Genomic DNA, 17,452 nt, shown 5'->3' with positions numbered 1-17,452 from the left:
AATTTGTGGCGGATTTTCTCATTTGCCAAAGAAAAATATATGAAGCTCAAAATCCACTACCAATTCCTCAAGAGGTATGGGATGATATTTCCATGGATTTCATAACAGGTCTGCCATGTTCTAAGGGAGTGGACTACATTTTTGTGGTTGTGGATTGTTTGTCTAAATATGGACATTTTATCCCTCTTCGTCACCCTTTTACAGCTAAATCTATAGCTGAGGTTTTCACAAAAAAGGTGATTCGTCTTTATGGTGTGCCTTCCACAATAGTTAGTGACCGGGACCCTTATTCTTAAGTAAATTCTAGAGTGAATTGTTTCGGTCGCAGGGTACTCATCTTAAGTTCATTTCGGCCTATCACCCTCAAACGGTTGGGAAAACTGAGGTACTTAATCTCTGCCAGGAATCTTGTCTCAAATGCTTCTCTTTGGAACAACCTCGGTCATGGGCCAAGTGGTTATGTTGGGCATAATACTAGTATAATAATCGTTTTCAAGGTGTTACGAAGAAAACCCCTTTTGAGATTGTTTATGGGAAACCATTGCCAACTTTGCAGCGTTTTTTACCTGAGGAAACAAGAGCTGAATCTTTAGCACAGGTACTAAAAGATCGGGATGAGTTAATCAAACAACTACACTTCAATTTGCAAAGGGCAAAACAACTCATGCTCAAATGTGCTAATCAACATAGACACGATGTTCAGTTTAATATTGGCAATAATGTTGTCCAGTCTCATATTTGTCCCAAATTGGCAGCTCATTAATATGGCCCATTTGAAGTAGCGGGATGCATTGGCAATGTGGCTTACAAATTGAAACTCCTAACAGGTTGCAGGATCCACCCTGTGTTCCATATTTCTCAGCTGAAAAAGGCAATTGGACCATAAAGCTTTAACAGATTTGCCTGAAAATTTTGAGGTAGAAGAAGGTCCTCCTATTGAACTTACTAAGATATTGAAGCGTCGTTGTATCGAAGGGACAAACCAATAGCTAGTCCATCAAGTCCTAGTTTAGTGGCAGGGTCAAACAATTGATGAAGCTGATTTGCATGGTCAATTTCCATATTTTGACCTTGAGGACAAGGTCGTTCTTGATCCGCAAGGTAATGATAGAGAAGCTACCAAGCTCAGACCATTCATGGTGTATTCTAGAAGGCCCAAAGTTGAAGCGTAAGGACGAGGAATTTAGAAAAGACAGCACCATACCTTGCAGACAAAGGATGAGTATGTGACAGAAGTTTGTTAGGAATTCTAGCTGTATATAGGAGTGAGTGTCAGGCTGTGAGGGGTATCTTTTTTGGGATCAGTAATTTTGATTGTGTGTTGGTATCAGGAGCATTCTTCTGGGGGCTGAGTTTCTTTAGTCATCTATCCTCTATTCCTTGTTTATTGAATATTTCGTTCTTCATTTCAATTAATTGGAAGCCTTCAAGGCCTTATAAATTTCAGATCTTATTCCTTTTATTTTCTTCTCTAGAAATCTGTTCTTTACTCTACCATATTCTATATAGGACATCCACTACTTTCATAACACAATATGTTTCGTTAAAACCTTACTAAGAAAAATTCCTATGAGAAAAAAATCTTTATGAAGGAAAAAGAATACATTTTATTTTCTTAAATATGCATTGAAATACTGCCTCATTAAAAACCTTTACCAGAAAAGTTCAATGGGAAAAAACATTGGTTAAAAGGAAAAAAATTACAGTAAAGTGCGTATTTACTTTCCATCATGAAACTATTACATGAGATCTTTAAGTTTTATGCATTCCAATTTTGTGCATCAATTCTTCAAAACTTGTAGTAGAAAACTTTTAGTAGGAAGTGCTTTAATGAGCAAATCAGCAATATTTTCATTTGAGTGAATTTTTTGGATAACACCATTCTTTTTGTAGATCATGAGTGAAGAGAAAAACTTTTACCGTAATATATTTTTCTTATCTCCTTTAATATATTATTCCTTCAAAACAGATATGTGTATGAAGTATTATCTCTATATAATATTGTAGGAATTTTTTTCTGGATAAGTAGGGTGCACATACTTTAAACACGTTGAAATATTTATCTCAATTAAACACGTTATCATCCTTCTTCATGAGTTGCTAAAATTTCTGTGTAGCTAAAAAAAGTAGTAGCAATAATTTATTTTTTGAATGCCATGAAATAAGTATACCTTCACATATAAATTAATAACATATCTGTGGTGTATCATAAGGTGGATGAAATAAATAACCTGCAATTTCATAACTAATCAAAATTAATTTTGACATGTTAGTTATAATATAAACGCATATTTGTCATATCATAGATATATCAAAATATATATTTCAACACTTTCAATTACTTCACGTTCAAAAAGAATTATATTCTTGTGAATAAAACTTTATAAAAATGTTATATCAAGTCATATGACACACAAGATACATTAGCGCCATTATTGCACTAAGATATGACACTTCAGGACCAAAAAATTCTTCATAAAAGTTGAAAATAGTTATTTTCTCATTAACTAACCTCACAACCATTGACATCCACATAAAATCATTTTAATAATTTAGTTATATATGTGGATTTATGGCAAATTTCATTTATGAAATACTCGATTTTCAGATCGAGACAAAATTTAATATTTTGAAGGTCTTTTATCTCAAACTTTTCCTTTGAAGAATCTATAATCTTTTTGAAAGCTCTTAGGAGTTCCTATAGTGTCCATGTCACACTTTACTCTACTGTAAGACATGGCATGTCGCCTGTAATATGTTTATCAAGCACTTAGTCTATGTTATACATTAGATATTTAGGATATTTAAGTGTGAAAAATAATTTTTAACATTACCTCTTTCAAGATCAATAGTTATAATTTACTTACTGAACACAAATCAGTTAGATAGAAATAACAATTAGGATATCAACTATATGCATTCATTTGCTTACCCAAAATTATTAATTCAATGGAGATATTATAACATATCAATAAATAATTAATCAGTAGTTTTGTCTCCACAGCTTATGCAGACTCAATCTGAAGGGCCATCATTGTCTTATGAGCTCATCAAGAAAAAGCTATCTTAATCTCAATCTATGATATGAATATCAACAGAAGAGGAACAATCTCAATCTTATTTAAGAGGGAACAATATCATTTGCAATACCATTTATTGTATATCCATATCAATCACAATATCAACTTCAACAAATGAAGTGATATTGATAGGGCCATAAACATATCATAATATCAACTTCAACAAATAAAGTGATATCAGGTAACAACCATGTCATACATTTAGTTGTGAGACTTTTAAAACATCTCCACTATAAATCAATCATTAACCATAATGAGCAGCATTTCCTTTTGCGCAAACATTTCTATATCCATTCAAATGAGTACTTTGAAATTCATTTCCAACTATTATAAAACATTTAAAATTAGCTCTTTATTAATTTGGATAAAGCACATTTAACTATAACTTTAGCATTTGCTTTCTTTTATATCAATTCACAATGCAATAATCACATTTGAATTCAATTTCATTTTATATAAACATTTGATAAATAAATCAACTTTTTCTCTTGTAAAAGCTCATAAAATAGTAAGCTTAGCATATTTCTTTTACCTTGTAACTTTTCATAAAACATTTCTTTAAAACTATTTACTTATCACTTAAACAACATAAATTATAGATATAGTGCACTAACCTAAATTGGAAGGCTCTCCTAGCCTTACTCCTCTACTTATTGACTTATCTTCCAATCTTTTCCTCTCAAACACTGTACCATGAAATTAATATTCATATTAACTCCATACTACTCAATAAACACACGCATACTATCATAGGAATGTAAATTAAGTATTAAAAAGTAGTATTCACGCTTTTCCTTCAATTTCACTGTGCTTAACCAACTACCATATGACCTTAATTTAGGCATGAAATACTTTATTTTCCATACTTCATTATATTCTAGAAACATTAAAATAACAACTAAAATAATGGGACTTAATAACATATTAAAAGTATGTTAAACTCTTTATAAACTAGTGGAATGCAAGGTTTCCATCATAGGAGTAGCCTGCCTTCCATTGGCTATATCTCTAGTTTCTTAAATCCATTTATCCTAAAATTTTAACAGAATCTTCCTCACAACTCAGGCTACTTCCATATAAAATTTCATAAATTTTGGAGCTCAATAGCTAAATAACCTAAAAACTGTACCTGATTTTCAATCAACATTTCCACTGAGCAGCCTGCATTCATTTAACTATAACTCCATTTTTCTTCACCCATTGCACTAGCCATTTTACCAAAACCTTCCTAACATCCTAAAATAGTTATTATAAAATTTAATAATTTTTGGAGCTCATTTACCTATTTAACCAAGTCCATCTTAGTGACTGAATTTCAGGATGCTCAACTGTGATAGACTTAAGCAATATTTTACCACCTTAAGCATCCTTAGCTTAATTCCACCACTAATTCATGCATAACAACTCTTCTAACACTTAAATAACATGATTACCTTTCATACATAAGAATGCCTAATCCATAGATTATCAATCAAATGAGAAAAATTATCCAAGTTCGTCAATTATGCAAACTTCACATCAAATTCGTACTTAACAATCCTTAATCACCTTAAATCACCTTAAAAGCACTTATAATCACATCATCTCCACCTATTCAGCAATAATAAATAGGCATCTCATGTCACAGTTCATGGAAATTAAAAATAAAACCAAGGAAAAGAAACAGGAAGAAAAGATAACCAACCTTTCCTTAAGGATCACTTGAAAATTCTCAAGTTTTCATGCAGTTTTAGCTTGCCTTAAGAGTTTTCTCTCTCTCTTTTCATGGAACTTCAACCATTTTTAGTAAAAAAAATAAGCAAGAGGTGTCGTGTGCCTCATCATAAATAGATGGCAATCAAAGCCTTTCATGGTAATTCCCTCCATGTCCTTTAGCTGTCTTTTTGCACCTTAATCCTTCATTTGATTCTCTTTTCTTATAATTGCACCTAAATCCTTTTTATTACCTCAGTTTAGTTCCAATCAGGTCTAAACCAAGTCTATTTGGTAATCGCAGCCATGTTTAAGCAACATCATATCAAAATTATCGATTTTCGGGACTTCCGGGTAAAATTGTGCTTTACCGGGAAATCATTATTCTTTAACTCATTTTCAATTTTCTTTAATCTTTCAAATTGATTCATAAATACTTTAATTTTCAATTAATTAATATTAATACCCTCTAACTATAGTGTTTCTCGTCATTCCCAATTTCTAAATTACTCGTATAACCGAAATTACTGAACAAGGTAGAATACTGAGAACTACCAATTGAGGATATATATAAACAATTAAACCTTAATCAAATATTTTAGGTGATTTAACATTAATTCATTAAGTGCTAAATCAAGGTGCTAACTTATGGAGCTTCTTGTGCTAACTTCGCATCATCAAAACTTAAGCTCATTTAACATTCTTCCAATTTAATTTTCATAACAAAATTGGTTTCTATTAAATAGCATATCTTATAATTAACAGTTCCTCATTAACAAATTAAAATAATTTCAATTATTCTATCCTTCCGAATAACAGTAATTACCATCATAATCAAAAGATTTGAGAATCCCAAACTGAGGGTATTACAGTCCATGACCAAATAATGACAAATTCATATTCAAATTTTTTTTTAAAGAATGCATGAATATATAATAATATTATTATAATATTCTTTCACCAAATATTCACAAATCAGAGATTACCTTAATCATAATAACATATAAAGTAAATATAAAAGATATAAAAGCATGTGAACTATACTTTCAACAATACAATATTATAAATAGAATATAGTTATAAAATAGTATTATAGTATTTGGTCAGCTATAAATATCATTAAAGCGATTATACCACATATATTGAGATTTCTTTCATCCATATAGAAATCTTTTGAATACAATTCCTAGGATTTCAATTTTCTTGCTTCAAACATTTTTCAATCTTTCATGGATAGCATTATCCAGTAATTCATATAGAGCTCTATATAATTTGATTGAAAAAATTTATTAAGAATTTGATTTTCATGCTTCAAACAACTTAAATTATTCTAGATTTTAATATAGATATCTACATCAAGTGAGCCATATAAATAGGCAATTGCTAATTGATTAGATGGTTTTGAGTTTTTATGAATTGTCAGACTAATCAATATCAAAATATAACTACATCCACCACTGATAGTATGTGTCCTTATAATCAACGTCGGTCCTTTGCAAAGAACTTATGCAACAAGTTGTGTTTTATATCTCATAACTCTATTTCATTTTCACACAAATATATATTTGTATTCTACTGGTTTGACATCTTTTAATATTCAGACTAAAATTTTAAAACTTTACTTTTTAAGTAATTAAATGTCAAATGCGTCATATTATGTTTGGCTAATTAGTTATATGTTTATATTCTCCATATAGACTTAAGATCATTGTCTTCTTTCACAAAATTAAATATTATATCATATATAAAAGTATCATCGATGTTTATTTTATATCGATTCCATCTTTGTCCTTACTAACATAACTTATAGAGATCTCATAGTTTACATTGATTTCAGGTATCTGAATTTCTTTAGTAAACTTATTAGTCATGTTTAGGATCTCTTATAGAATTTACTCTTCTAAAACTTGACCATCTTGAATATTTGCTCATTCTCTTTGATATTTATCTTAGGAACCGATCGATCTACCATGCTGCATGTATACCATAGGTTCATTGGCATAAGTAGTTTGTCCTTTAGGGACTTTAATTTTAATTGAGCATTTGCAATTAGTATGTGATATTTAATTTTCTCCTTTTGAATCAGTAAATATATCTAGTAACTATATTGTAAAATTTTGCAAATTAATTATCTTTAAACTTGCCCAAATTACATAGAGGAAAAGTAAAATACAAGCATCACAACTCTATATATAGAGGAAGCAAAAGCTATTTGCCAGAGTTTTTTAGCGAGCAGAAGATAGATAGATTAATTTAGTTGTGCTTCTATAATATGAGGTTAGGAGAAGAATGTATGAAGCAACATAATCTCTAAGCTAAAAAATAATGCCATACCCGATCCGAGTTACCTCTATTTATTACCTGTTATTGTTGTTATAAACCGTAACTACTGTTTGTCATAACTATCTTTAATTTAAGACTTATTTATAACAACCTTTCTGTAATTCCTTTCTTTTCCTTCTAATAAAAAATACGGATTGTCTTTTGGTTGTTTATATTATTCAATGAAGGAACAGATAATGACTATTTATGCCAGAACGACGGGTTATCTTGATTTAATTTTATTTATAATGAGTGAGTAAATCAGCCATTCTGGTGCTGGACTAATATCTATTTCAACCATAATGATAAGCAGCTTTACAAAATTGAATTATCTATAATGTTTAAATTTTTTGTTCAATTTATGCAAGATAAATGCTATAAAGTAAAGTTGGGCCCCTTTATTTATATGACATGAGGTAAGTGAGCGAAGATCGAGAGATGAAGTTCAAACGCCTGAACCATATAAATTGAGCATTAGTTTTATTGCTAGAGATAGATTAAGACTAATGTTAAAAGTGGGAGGCTTAATCCGTATGGTGCGAGAGTGACCTTATGTCCGTTATCAATTGTCTACCTTGAGAGAGGAGTTGACTAACTAAAGAACACTCCATTCTTCAAAAAATATATCACTGGGGTGTAGCCCGCTTTCATATGGTAATATGATCCATCCATCAGAATACTCCCTCATATAAAAGAAAAAATACAAAAAGAAATCTCACTTTACTTTCTGCAATTTAATTTCGCTATTTACTTAATTTATATAGTTTAATTTCCTTAAATTTACGTCCTTTTATTTGTGGCATTTTAATTTGTACCCATTCATATTATTTACTTTAATTTTCAGTCTTTTATTTACGCACTTTAATTTATGTTCTTTTAATTTATGCCTTTTAATTTTATGCTTTAAAATTTTGCTTAACTCACCAACTAATTGGTTCAACCTGATAATTTAGTATTGGAAAGGACCTAGTACTCAATCCTTCTAATTCTTGTGGAGATGATATTTTTCAAGGTATAGCATCTTCTTCCACAGAGGATGCAGGTATGTCTTCTAAACTTAAAACGATCGTACCCGTTCATGGTACGGCTAGTCTGTCTCAAACGGTAGACAGTAAAGACTTATCAAATCCATTGATGGCTGTGGATTTGCCAAAAATCCAGTATACTCCTCAAAGTATACATAAATGGTTTGTTAAAAATATTTTTGATTATGAAATTAAGATCGAGGATGGGTATAATAATATTAATCCTTGGTCAATTTTAAAACACTATTACCCTGAGGATTGGTATTTTACTCCAAATGATCTTTCAAAACCTCAGGAATATTATCATAATATCTTACTTGATACTGACTCTGTAAAAATTAAACATAATTTTGATCCTAAAAATAAATCTATTATTTTGTATTCTTCCATAAAAATCCAAAGAGTTATTCATCCTCTTAAAATTAATCAATGGATTCAAAATAAACTCTCTCAAACACCTGCATTAACCTATGCCAATACACTTGCTTTAACGGATCAACCCACATTTGGAATTCAAAAGGCACAGTGTCAAGCCAGGTTAGCAGCAGCTAAAACCCCTGATGAGTACAAAAGAATTTGCCAGGAAATGTTCCAACAACTTTCCACAGATTCTCCAGTAAAAACCTCCTCAAGTAAACCACCAATACCATCTGTTAATACTTGCAGTATAATCGCAATATAATTAAGCACAAGTTGTCAGAACAAGTAACAACAAATATAGAAAATAGGAAGTTGGTGCAACCATGAAATAGGCCTTATTTTCACTCAAAGTCACACAAGCTATAGGGTAATCACTTTAAAGTATCTCATCTTAAAATTGTATCTTAAAACTCTCTGAATTTTGAGATTTATAACATAAAAGTGACTCGGACGAGTTTCCAGAAAAAAATAATCGGAAACGTGATATGGCATTATTGTGGGACCCATCTTTTACGTATAACATTTGATGTGAAAAAAAGAATTCCAACTCAGTTGTATAAGTGGCTTCCACTTGGAAAAATATGAGAATTTCCTATTTTGTCCTTAATAATACCCAAATCCATTACCTCTCTCTCTTCACCAGCAAACACCATCTCCACCACCCCTTCAACACCACCAAAACCAGCTCCATCAACATTCCACCAGCAATACCAAAAGCACCTGATTATTTTTTACTGGAAATTCGCTGGAGTCACTTTTGTGTTACAAACACCAAAATCCAGACAGTTTTAAGATGCAATTGTAAAATGAAGTTCCTTAAAGTGATTGCCCTCTAAATTGAGAGCCTTGGACGAAAATAAGCCCACGAAATCAAATAGATACAATAAAAATATAAAAACATAAGAAATAAGAAAATAAAAGCAAAAAAACATATCAAGAGAGCAATTCAAATAAATAAAATCTTAGAAATTTCAAAGTTGATCGTTAAAAAATAAATTTTCTTGTCAAGCACAACAAAAGAAAATGATAATACTTTTTCCTTATCACTTTCCTAGAATTAAAGAAGATCAATAGGAAACATGTAAATTGTGACTCCGAGAAGCTGACTCCGTTTTTTTTTTTTTTTTTTTTTTTTTTTTTTTTTTTTTTTTTTTTTTTTTGACTTTTGGATTTTTCAAGTTTATATTAATTATTAGGATTAAAGTATTTCATTAAACTATATAGTTTACAATGAAATATGAGTTTTTTTTTCTTAACATTAAAATTTCAAAATATTTTAGTTAAGTTTAATATTTTATTACTATAATTAAAATTAGGAAAAATTATTATTTCGTCCCTGAGGTTTACCATAATTATTTAAGTTGTCCTCGACATTTATACATATATTTATAACGTCCTCAAGGTTTGCCACCGTCATATTAATTGGTCCTTCCGTAAAAAAAATACATTTTTTCCGTTAATTTTGAGAGGAAAAGACGAAATTATCCTTTGAAAAAATAATTATTTCGTCCCTAAGGTTTGCCATAATTATTCAGTAGTCCCCGACATTTATACAAATATTTATAACGTCCTTGAGGTTTACTTCCGTCATATTAATTGGTCCTTCCATAAAAAAATACACTTTTTTTGTTAATTTTGAGCGGAAAAGACGAAATTATCCTTTATAAGTTTTCATTGACATTATTGTCAATCCCTTTCCTCTAAAATACCTAAAACTCAAATTTTCACCATCTTCCTCAACCCAACGCGGTCTTCATTGCCACTACCGTGTCTCTGTCAAGTATCATCTCCATAACCAGATCACCAACAAAACTAAAAGGGAAAATAATTATTTCGTTGTTGAGGTTACTTCCGTCATATTACTTGGTCCTTCCGTCTAAAAAACACACTTTTTGCTGTTAATTTTTAATAGAATAACCAAACTACCCTAAATCCTCTAATCAAGGAGAGAGAGATAAATGGATGAAGGGTGATGATAGCTTGATTGAGTTTGGATGTTGGGTTTTAGTTTTGGTGGTGATCTGGTTATGGAGATGATAGTTTTCATTGACACGGTAGTGGCAATGAAGACCGCGTTGGGTTGAGGAAGATGGTGAAAATATGAGTTTTAAGTATTTTAGAGGAAAGGGATTAATAATAATGTCAATAAAAATTTATAAAGGATAATTTCGTCTTTTCCACTCAAAATTAACGGAAAAAGTGTATTTTTTTTTATAGAAGGACCAATTAATATGACGGAAGTAAACCTTTAATAATTATGGCAAACCTCAGGGACAAAATAATTATTTTTTCAAAGAATAATTTCGTCTTTTCTTCTCAAAATTAACGGAAAAAATATTTTTTTTTTTGACGAAAGGACCAATTAATATGACAGTGGCAAACCTCAAGGATGTTATAAATATATGTATAAATGTCGGGTACTACTTAAATAATTATGACAAACATCAGGGACGAAATAATAATTTTCCCTTTAAAATTAAAGATAAAGAAAATTAAAAATTCGTTATATGGATTAGAATATGGAATTTTTCATTATGTTTCCATCCATATTCCATATGCTAATATTTTAAAAAATATATTCCATTTTAAATTTCATATTTTGAAATTCCACTCCAAATTAAAATTTGATTTGAATCGGTCTATTCCAAACCAATTTACATTCCTAATGCTTATGAGTACTTGTATCCTACCTATTACTAGTAAAAGGAAGCATGTTAAGCGGGCCAAATTTGGATAGTTTAAAATATATAGATATTCAAGGATATTTCAAATGAGTTTGGAATGTAGATGTCAGGTATCAACACTTAAACAAGTATTTAAACAGATTTGAAACGAATGTTATAAATAAAATTTTTAATAATTTTGGCTACATGTAGTTCAAACTCAGGGTAATCAACTTATTTTCATCTCTAAATGTGAGGAATTAAATAGTAACTTTATAAAAAGTGTAAAATGTAAAGTTCCTAATATTGAAATATTACAAGATATTCAAATACTAAAATGACACTTTTTTAGGTGTAAGGACTAAATGGTTTAATAAACTAAACTTTATGGACTGACCAATATATTTATTAAATAAGAGGAATAAAGTTAAATGACCAAATTTTCGGTACTAAGTAGTTATTTAGTCATAAAAAATTATTGGAAACGCCCCTTTGGTTCTAATCTGTAAAATCCATCGTTGTTAGTGCAAGAGCGTACATTGAGGTCGGCAGATCATCAACCCCACGCGCCTCAAAATCGTTTTCTTCGTAGTTACGCACGATTGAGACTCTTGTATTTCAAAAAGAAGAAGCAACTTACTTATTTATTTATTTATTTATTTTGCATAAAATACAAATCGCTGTTTCTTTTTTTTGGGTTTGTTTATTCACGATTCAATTTAACTTTAACAGAACTTTATGTGTATATGCCTAAAAGTAGAGCAAATTTCAAAAGCTTTCTGGTTTAATAATGGAACTTGGACTATTTTTTTTCCTTAAGCTGTTGAACGCATATGCCTAAAATAGATCAAATGTCAATCTTATTTTTATTAGTATTATTATTATTATTATCAAATGCCAATCATCCTTACAACTCGATATTTCTAATAAATTAGGATTAATTATTTTTAAAATTAACAATTAGTTGATTTTTCAAAATGCTTGATAATAACAAAAAATGTTTGAACTTTTGGGTTTTTTTAAAATTTGGTCAATACTTTTAATTTTATAAATAAATATCTGTATTTATTTTTTTTATTATTAACTCTGGTTTCCGTCCTAAATTTAATTGGATGCAGTTGAGTGATGCAGAATAAAAAAATCTACTTGGTGGATCTTGAAATTGATGAAGGTTTGAATTGCTCACTGATGGGCCATAAAGAGTCCATTAGTTGCAAAGCCATACTAAATTCTTTCAAGCTTATAGTGTGATAGAAAGCAGATTGTCTCAACAATGCAATCTTGTAATTTAGATATTCTAAAAGTAAGGATGAACAATCAAAGATCGACCATATGGTGATGAGCTGGCATGTTGTAGCCAACTACTAGGGGTGAGCAAACTTTGGAAAAATCAAACAAAATTATTTTCAGTTTTTGGTTCGGTTGTTCGATTTTTATTTTTTGTTTCGGTTTGAAACCTTCATAATTTTGATTTTCGGTGTTTGAATCGGTTATTCCAAAACTTTTATATTATGAGTAAAATCAAACTGTTTATCTGAATTAGTACCTACTAAATAGAATTGACCACTTTGGCTCGATATTTGAATTTATTTCAATTTGGTTCAATTTCAAAGAAAATCTATTTTTGATTTTCAATTTTTGTGGTTCGGTTTAGTTCGAAACCGAACCCTGTTTGCACACCCCTACCAACTACGGCCGAGTAAGGAACAAATTAATGGGTTATGAATGAAGGTGGTAATTTATAAGGAAAAGTAAATCTAGGGTAATAATTAATATATTAAAAGTAATGGCTAAATATGTCAAACACATCAAAGTTTAGGTTTTTTTTTTTTTTTTTTTTAATTATTTAACCTTTTTAAAACGATAAAAGTTATACTACTTTTAATGAAACGGAGTTAGCAGCCTAAGTGTTTTTTGTATTTATTTATTTTATAGTTTATTTATTTATTTATTTTGATGTAAAATGTATGAATTCACCTCTATATGTTATATAAAAATTTTGTTGCATCTTTAGTCTAGGAGAAATATATTATGCACTTAAATTATGAATTTTATTAATATTACACACTTTTCTAAACTAACAATTTTATATTTTTATTAATTTTATTATGAATTTTATTAATACATGATTATTATAACATTTAGATGAATACTTTTTATATTTTTTAACTATTGAATAAATTATTGGTGCAATATAATAAATTAAAATATTTAATGCATCAATATAAAAATTGAGATTATAATAAAATTTTTTAATATATGGTGAATTTATGCATTTTTACTTTATTTTATAGTTTGGTGGAATTTGACCTACTTTAATTTGAGCGGAACGCGGTATTAGTGTTACCTCGGCATCATCGTTCAATTAATAAAGAAAATGTTTTTTTTTTTTTTTTTTTTGTTTTTTTTTTTTTTTGCCATCGCGACTTCTTTACTTGACACTTGTGACTTGACGGTGCTTTTTCCTTTTCATATTGCGTAATTTCTTTATTAATATTTAATTATTATTTTTTCAAAAATATGCTTTTATAGTGTTATTATATTTATAGGATTCAATGAGATAAAATAAGAAAATTTTAAAGTATATTACTTTGTCACATATATATATATAAAATTAATATATAATTAATATAATTAAATTATATTTTTTATTTAAGTTTTCTTAATACATCTGAACTTCAAATATCAATCATTTATATTTCAAAGTTATAGCTTGATGAAAATAATAATAATTTTTTTTCAAGATTTTTCTTTTATTTCACGATTTGAAAAATTAATACAAGTAAGAATTTTTATTCTTAAAATATAGAAAATACAAAATAAAAAATATAAGTAAATATTTTATTTATTAATTTAATTGTTATGCTATACTAGGAACTTTTTTATAAGTAACATAAATTTGTGTTATTAATTATTGATTAAAAATTTTATTTTAGAAATTAAAATTTAACTAGTAATGTAGCTGGGTGATGCACAAATTGTATTATTTTTTATTTTTAATTAAATTGAATGTAACTTTTAAGAAAATTATTGTAATTTATATTTGTGTTGCTTTAATTTAAATAATTTGCTTATTATTTTAATAAAAAATGAAAATAAGATTATAATTTTTTTAAAATTTTCAAATAATAAACTGAAATATTAATTAGTATAATTAATTATTGTAATTCAAGTGATATAGTAAAATTAATCATTTTTTTCTCTTTAAAATTCTCATATGTTCAAATTAGATAAGATATAAGAATAATTAATTTTAATAAAATAAATTCTAGTGAATTAAAATTAATATTTTGCCTTCTATTTGTTAACGTAGCTACATTATTTTATTAATTTTTTTAACTATGACTCTATTATAACTCAATTAGTTTCTTTTATAGAAAAAACTATTTAATAAAAATTTAATATTTATTAAATGTAAAAAAATATTAATTTAATGAAATCATCCATTAGATTTATTAGCTTGTAACTCCATTATTTAATAAAAACTTTTAATTTTTATTAAATGAAAAAAGATATTAATTATAAAGAAAAAGTAAAATTTCACATCATCGATTTCATATTTTAATGTGTTGCCATATAAACATTTATGCCTTAGAAATTATATATGTATATAGATAGATATATGCAATATTATTTGTTTAGAATAATAGAATCTTTTTAAAAATTTTATTTTTAAAGTTTTAATTAAATTCACTTGATGATTTAAAAATGATAAAAATATTTTTTATTTGCAATTGCATCTTTAATTTGTAAATCAAGGGTGCTATTGCTACAAAAGGTCGAAATTGGAGTAAAATTGACAAAAAAATCAAAATGAGGTGAAATTTATAAAAACTTATAAAATTCGAAATGTTGTAATATACTAGGCCTTTTTTTTTTTAAGAGAAAGTAAAAGAATTTGTTACAATTACAAAAACAGTTAAATAAAGATATTATTTTTTTTTTCATCTAGCCAAATAAATATACTATAATCCCTATTTTATTTTTTTAGAAAAATTAAATTAGAAATTTCGTTAATAGGAAAATTGTAAATAGGAAAGTGATGCAAATTAATAAGTCTTTATATTTTTTTCATAGAAAAATCTAATAAAAAACCATTTATATAAAGAATAAAAAAAGACTGATCTTGATTTAAATTATTTGATCGAGTTGATAGAGCATTACATATATATTATAGACGATCGCTTGCTCTACTTGATGGATAATCGTGGTCACTATTCGATTTCATAGTCTTTCTACAATCTAAAAAGATCACTTTTAAATTTCTTCCTTCTATTAGAGAGGAAATCTGCACTTTTTTATGCATAATTGTCCAAATAATAAAAATACCATAAATAAAATCAGCTGATAATAATAATAATATCTCAAAGTAAAATTTGGGAACAAAATTTCAAAATATGCACAATAATACATTTCAAATTTTGGATAACTATAACTTACATCCGCATTAAAAGAAATATATAAAGGATTAATAATTATTATTTTTAAACTTTACCATCATCAATTATAATTTATTAAAAATAAAGCAAGCATTAATTTATTTAAACAATTATTATAAAAATGAGATTTTTTTTTTTTTTGGAATCGAGGCGGTGTACGACTTTATTTATTTTTCGTATAATTTAAAATTGTGTTCAAGCTTCTTTCGAAGATATGCCACTCGTTTCACGCGTCAGTGACAAGATTGGTATATACTTATCCTTGGAACTTGGAAATGTTGATTAAGTCGGCAGTCATATTCATTTTCCTACCACCACCAACAGGTTCTTTTTCACTCTTAACGGCTAGTTTTTCCATTGTAATCCCATTTAACAAACGCTAAAATCCATTTCTTTGCTTACAAAATTCATTTTCTCTCTCTAGCCGTTAGCTGGCCTTTCCAACTTGGAACTTTTCAACCCTTTCTCATTTCCATATCTTTTCTTATGATAATAATAATATAATAATTATTTTCATTTTCTCTCAAATTTACAAGTCTCTATATATATTCCATAGTCTCTTAATTGTCAGTTCAGAAACAAAAATGGATTGCTTGGTCTTGCCTGTGTCAATATTAAGAAAGCGCTACACAGGCTCTCGCTTAGGCTACCGGGCGTTAACTGAAGATTTTGAACCGCCGGTGACGGTGGTGGTGGGGAAAGAGAAGAAAGAGTTCTTGGTTGATCCATTTGTATTAGAAGAGAGCCCGTTTCGACTTCTGATAGAAACGGTGAAAAAAGACGATGATCGTACGTGTACGGTGATGATGAGAAGAGAAAAGAAAGCGATCTTCGTTGACGTCGATGCCATTTTGTTCGAGCATATGTTGTGGTTATTGTACAATGATTCTTCTTCTTTGTTTCAGCTTAATCTCAAGGAGATTATTGACTTCTATGCTCAAGATTATTAGAAAATAATGATGATTAAAGGAAAATGTAATTAGCTATACATGTATTATGATCACTAATTAGTATCGAGTTTCAGGTTCTGTATAATTAAAAATACAGTCGTGTCCTTGATCATGTAAAACCTAGATTTATAGAGAGATTGTTGTGTAGCACCTGTCCTGTACTGCAATTTCCAAATCACAATTAAGGATGTATGACATTAATATGTATTGTTTCCAGAATTGACAACGAAAAATAAGTACGGTATATTATTGATACAATTAAAAGTATTGATCAAATTAAAAGAAAACTCAAAAGTTCAAGATTTTTTTTGGTGATTAAGCATTTTAAATATTAACTTTTAATTATCAATTTTAAAAATGACTAATCTGATTATTCAAATAGAGTATTATTTGTTGTTAACTTAATTACCAAAGTTCAATCCTTTCTTTTACTAATTTAGGTATCATGTCTATTGTACTTGATTATTCTCGTTATATATTCATTTTTTATACTCTTTTAATTTTTTTTTATTTGTATAATATTAAAACATAAATTTTTATTTAGATTAAAATGAATACAAGTGGTTAATTTTTATTGCACTGTAACACCTTAACACCATATCTCCAAAGATAAATAGTGTTGAGATGCTACATAACATGTCATATATAACCATTGACAGAGGTATACGTCACAATAGAAAACAGTATCAAAAAATTTTTTACTTTTCACACCTATCATATATAAATATATACATGACAAAACATAGCTTAAGCATATATTTTTACGTGGTGGATCATACGGAAAACAAACTACTTAAATACATGTATACAAAACTAAGGAGGTTACATATGTAGACATAACTGATTTCGATCTTAGTTTCA

General features: G+C 28.2%; 1 protein-coding gene across 1 annotated transcript; it reads left to right on the top strand.

The window, feature by feature from the left end:
- The first annotated feature begins 15,986 nt into the window (after window positions 1–15,986).
- Window positions 15,987–16,903, top strand: LOC105646719 (uncharacterized). Its single transcript, XM_012232641.4, has one exon. It carries the CDS (start codon window positions 16,226–16,228, stop codon window positions 16,589–16,591), a length of 366 nt encoding a protein of 121 aa, XP_012088031.1. The 5' UTR covers window positions 15,987–16,225; the 3' UTR covers window positions 16,592–16,903.
- Window positions 16,904–17,452: the final 549 nt, after the last annotated feature.

Source organism: Jatropha curcas, chromosome 11 (assembly GCF_041381405.1).
Source record: "Jatropha curcas cultivar XTBG-Jc1 chromosome 11, XTBG_Jcur_1.0, whole genome shotgun sequence".
Taxonomy (NCBI): Eukaryota; Viridiplantae; Streptophyta; class Magnoliopsida; order Malpighiales; family Euphorbiaceae; genus Jatropha; species Jatropha curcas.
The sequence above is the reverse complement of the archived record's forward strand: the minus strand, read 5'-3'. Positions and strand labels throughout refer to the sequence as shown.

What these genes read in the sequence shown, in the direction of transcription:
- LOC105646719 (XM_012232641.4), top strand. Translation starts at nt 16,226, where the DNA reads ATGGATTGCTTGGTCTTGCCTGTGTCAATATTAAGAAAGCGCTACACA.